Below are 3,043 nucleotides of genomic sequence, written 5' to 3' on the forward strand. Positions count from 1 at the left end.
TGACCAATTTGAAACCTGTTATAAATTATTTTAGTTGTACTGACTGTAATGACAGCTCCGCCATTAATTATATTGCTTGTATTTGTACAACATTGTTGAACTTACCTATTAGGAGTGCTCCGATGTTTGATTTTCGGATCCCTCTCTTGTCTCCCCTCCCGCACCAGTTCAGTTGCCTGGCGACGTCAAATCCTCCATACAGTTTTCTTCATGCCCGCCACCGATGGATAATCTGTTCACCTTCAACAGGTACATTTTTAAGTAGTTTTCTTCATGCTTGGCCCGCCACTGATGGATAATCTGTTTACCTTCAACAGGTAAATTTTTAAGTAATATTTTAGCATTAAATTGACCTGTATTCTATACACATCCAGTTCAAAGATTGGAACAATTAAGATTATATGTTCACCAAAGATGCATTTATTTTATTGAAAATACAGTATAATTTAATATTATTAAACTATTTATAGGAACTATATTTAACTATTTTAAAATATAACTTATTTTTGTGATGCAAAGCTGAATTTTCTCAGCAGGATATGATCGAATCATTCTAATATGCTGATTTGCTGCTCAAGAAACATTTATTATTATTATTATCAAAGGTGAAAATGGTTGTACTGCTTCATGTTTTTGTGTAAACCATGGTGCACTGCCATTCAAAATGGTAAGTTTGTGGTAAGTAATAATTCTTGTATTTGTCTAGGAGACATTAAATTGAAAAGTAACAGTAAAGCAGAGTTCCTATACATTCCTATACATATTCCTGGTGTTTTTTTAAGCTTCAATGTGAGTTACTGTTACCATTACCTTTCTCCACAAAAGCTGGCATGGCAGTTCTACTTCTGACACTGGAAATGTTCCTGTGCATATTGGACACTGGTCTTCAAGTGCCTACACATTAAAGTATTAAAATTTGTAAAACAGGAATTGATCATTGACAATGTTCAATTTAGCTTTTGCTTGTGTACCTCCTGAGGGTGATTGCAACATTGGTTGATGTTGCATCAGGTCTAAAGTTTTGCCTTGAAGATGTTGCCTCCTCCTAAATTGAACATTGTCAATTATCAACTCCTATTTTACAAAATTTGCCCTGCATACATTTTGTCTTTAATGTGTAGGACACTTGAAGCCCAGTGTACAATATGCACAGAAACATTTCCAGTGTCAGAAGTAGAACTGCATGCCAGCTTTTGTGGAGAAAGGTAATGGTAACAGTGACTTAGTCACAAATAAAAACACCCCTTAGAAGTCAGGGGCATATTGAAATGTGGAAGTTAGTTCATTAAAAGGTCTTCAAAGCAAAGTCTCTGCAAGGCTACAGTGGTACTGGCTGACAAGTCCTGAATATTAATCCTTACTATTGAAGTAATACGTTTTGCAATTGTCATTGCACAGGTCTTAAAGATAGTACAAAACAAACCTATTATTAAAATGCACAATACACAGTCTTGTAGACTAGGTTGAAGTCAGAATGTACGGACATCGGTCACAAATCGTATTTTAGAAAACTTTGAATAGCAAACTACAGCTGTTGGGTGCCACTGCGAATAAACTTGAGTGTGCATTCTGTCTTAATTTATGAATCATAGCCCGCCAAATGGGCTAGTGATTTGATGTGCGTTACTCACCTTACTTCACTGGAGCTATAATAATCTATAATCTCTGAAAATATTGGCCTGACACTTTACTATTGGGGGCTCTGGCAGCTAGCTATACTGTTGGCTAATCAAATCTACAACGGGCTTAGCTAACGTTACGTATTTAGATGGGAGAGCATGAGAGGAGATAATAATTAAGTTCACTTGTCACTGTGTTTAAGATGTTAAGTTAGTTATTTTACCCAGTAAACGACCTGTTGCTCGCCATGATACAACATCGCTCGCTCTTCTGTCAGACTGCGATGGCAGTGGCGGGGATTCCGGGGAAACGTAGTGGGCGTGGTCAACCTGTGACTTCAATCGAGAGTGACCAATAGAAAAAGGCCTTTCATCCTGGTGGGTAGAGACCGCCCACTGAGAGACAGCTTCACTCGCAAGCAAAACTTTTCAACTTGCAAACAAAAGTTTTAGACCCGCAAAAAAAGACGGCAGAAAAGAGAGTCACATTTGTGGTATCGCGATAAAAAGTGTTTGAAGTGCACAAAGAAAAATAAAGATTTTCAAAGATTTATACGCACTGCAAATCATTTTGTTATCAATTTCTTTATTTTTGAGCCTTAAGAAGACTTTTTTTTGCAATCTTTTATTTTTTAATTACAAAATAATTAGTTTTACTCTCAAACATAGAATGTTTGATTGAATAATAAAGACACAAAAATTATTCCATAGAATCGCTTCACTCCTTAATCATGGGAAAGAATTTAAAACAATTGCAATTTCTGTTTCATACTATAGTTTCTGTTAGTTGGTCTTTATTGGTACTGTGAAGTCACACACAAGCAGTGTTTCCATTACCCTTCAAATTGAGCAAATTGAAATTGCGAATTGAAAATACGCCCAATGGAAACACGTCAATTCTGCAAAAACTCCCATATATTGCAAAAAAGTTTTTGCGCTCACATGAGGTGGTTTTTCAGGCAATTCAGAAAAAAGAATACTTCGCAAAACTGCAATGGAAACGGATTTTCCGCATTTACAGGTCTCCTGGTACACATAAAAGTCACATGCTTGTATAGGGGCTTTCCTTGCCATTAAAGTTTGGATAAACCCTTATTTACACTGCACTCTTCTGCGGCACATTACAGCTCCGACACGGCCACCGGAGCTGATTGCGGCCACTCTAGTCAATGCTCATGTTTATACCAGCCATGCCGCAGCACATTTCAGAAGTGTCCCAGAAGCGGCTCTCTTCGCTGCTTTGCTAAAGATACATGACTACGCATCCTTCAATTAAAATTAATGGTTACGGTGGTGGCCTCAATATACGTAAACCTATGCTACCGAAAATAATAAATTTTTAGTTGCATAACATCAGTTATTGGAAACGCTGTCATTTCGCAATAATTTTTTATTGACATTTATAAAATATCGCAAAAGTTTTG

The 3,043-nt window shown here is 36.8% G+C and overlaps 1 protein-coding gene and 1 long non-coding RNA gene across 2 annotated transcripts in view; one reads left to right on the forward strand and one right to left on the reverse strand.

The window, feature by feature from the left end:
* The first annotated feature begins 280 nt into the window (after nt 1–280).
* Nucleotides 281–3,043, forward strand: part of LOC107714598 (tyrosine-protein kinase STYK1-like) — a 25,274-nt gene continuing 22,511 nt past the window's right edge. The window contains exon 1 of the mRNA XM_016520478.1: nt 281–317. Coding sequence (XP_016375964.1) covers nt 292–317 — 26 coding nt within the window. The 5' untranslated portion in view covers nt 281–291. The remainder of the gene's footprint in view (nt 318–3,043) is intronic.
* Nucleotides 811–1,011, reverse strand: LOC107714599 (uncharacterized). The gene is made up of 2 exons (XR_001636993.1): nt 972–1,011; nt 811–894 (listed from the first exon to the last, which is right to left on the reverse strand). It is a non-coding gene; the product is annotated as an uncharacterized LOC107714599 (long non-coding RNA).

Source organism: Sinocyclocheilus rhinocerous, unplaced genomic scaffold (genome assembly GCF_001515625.1).
Source record: "Sinocyclocheilus rhinocerous isolate Xijiao unplaced genomic scaffold, SAMN03320098_v1.1 scaffold3008, whole genome shotgun sequence".
In the NCBI taxonomy this organism is placed as follows: Eukaryota; Metazoa; Chordata; class Actinopteri; order Cypriniformes; family Cyprinidae; genus Sinocyclocheilus; species Sinocyclocheilus rhinocerous.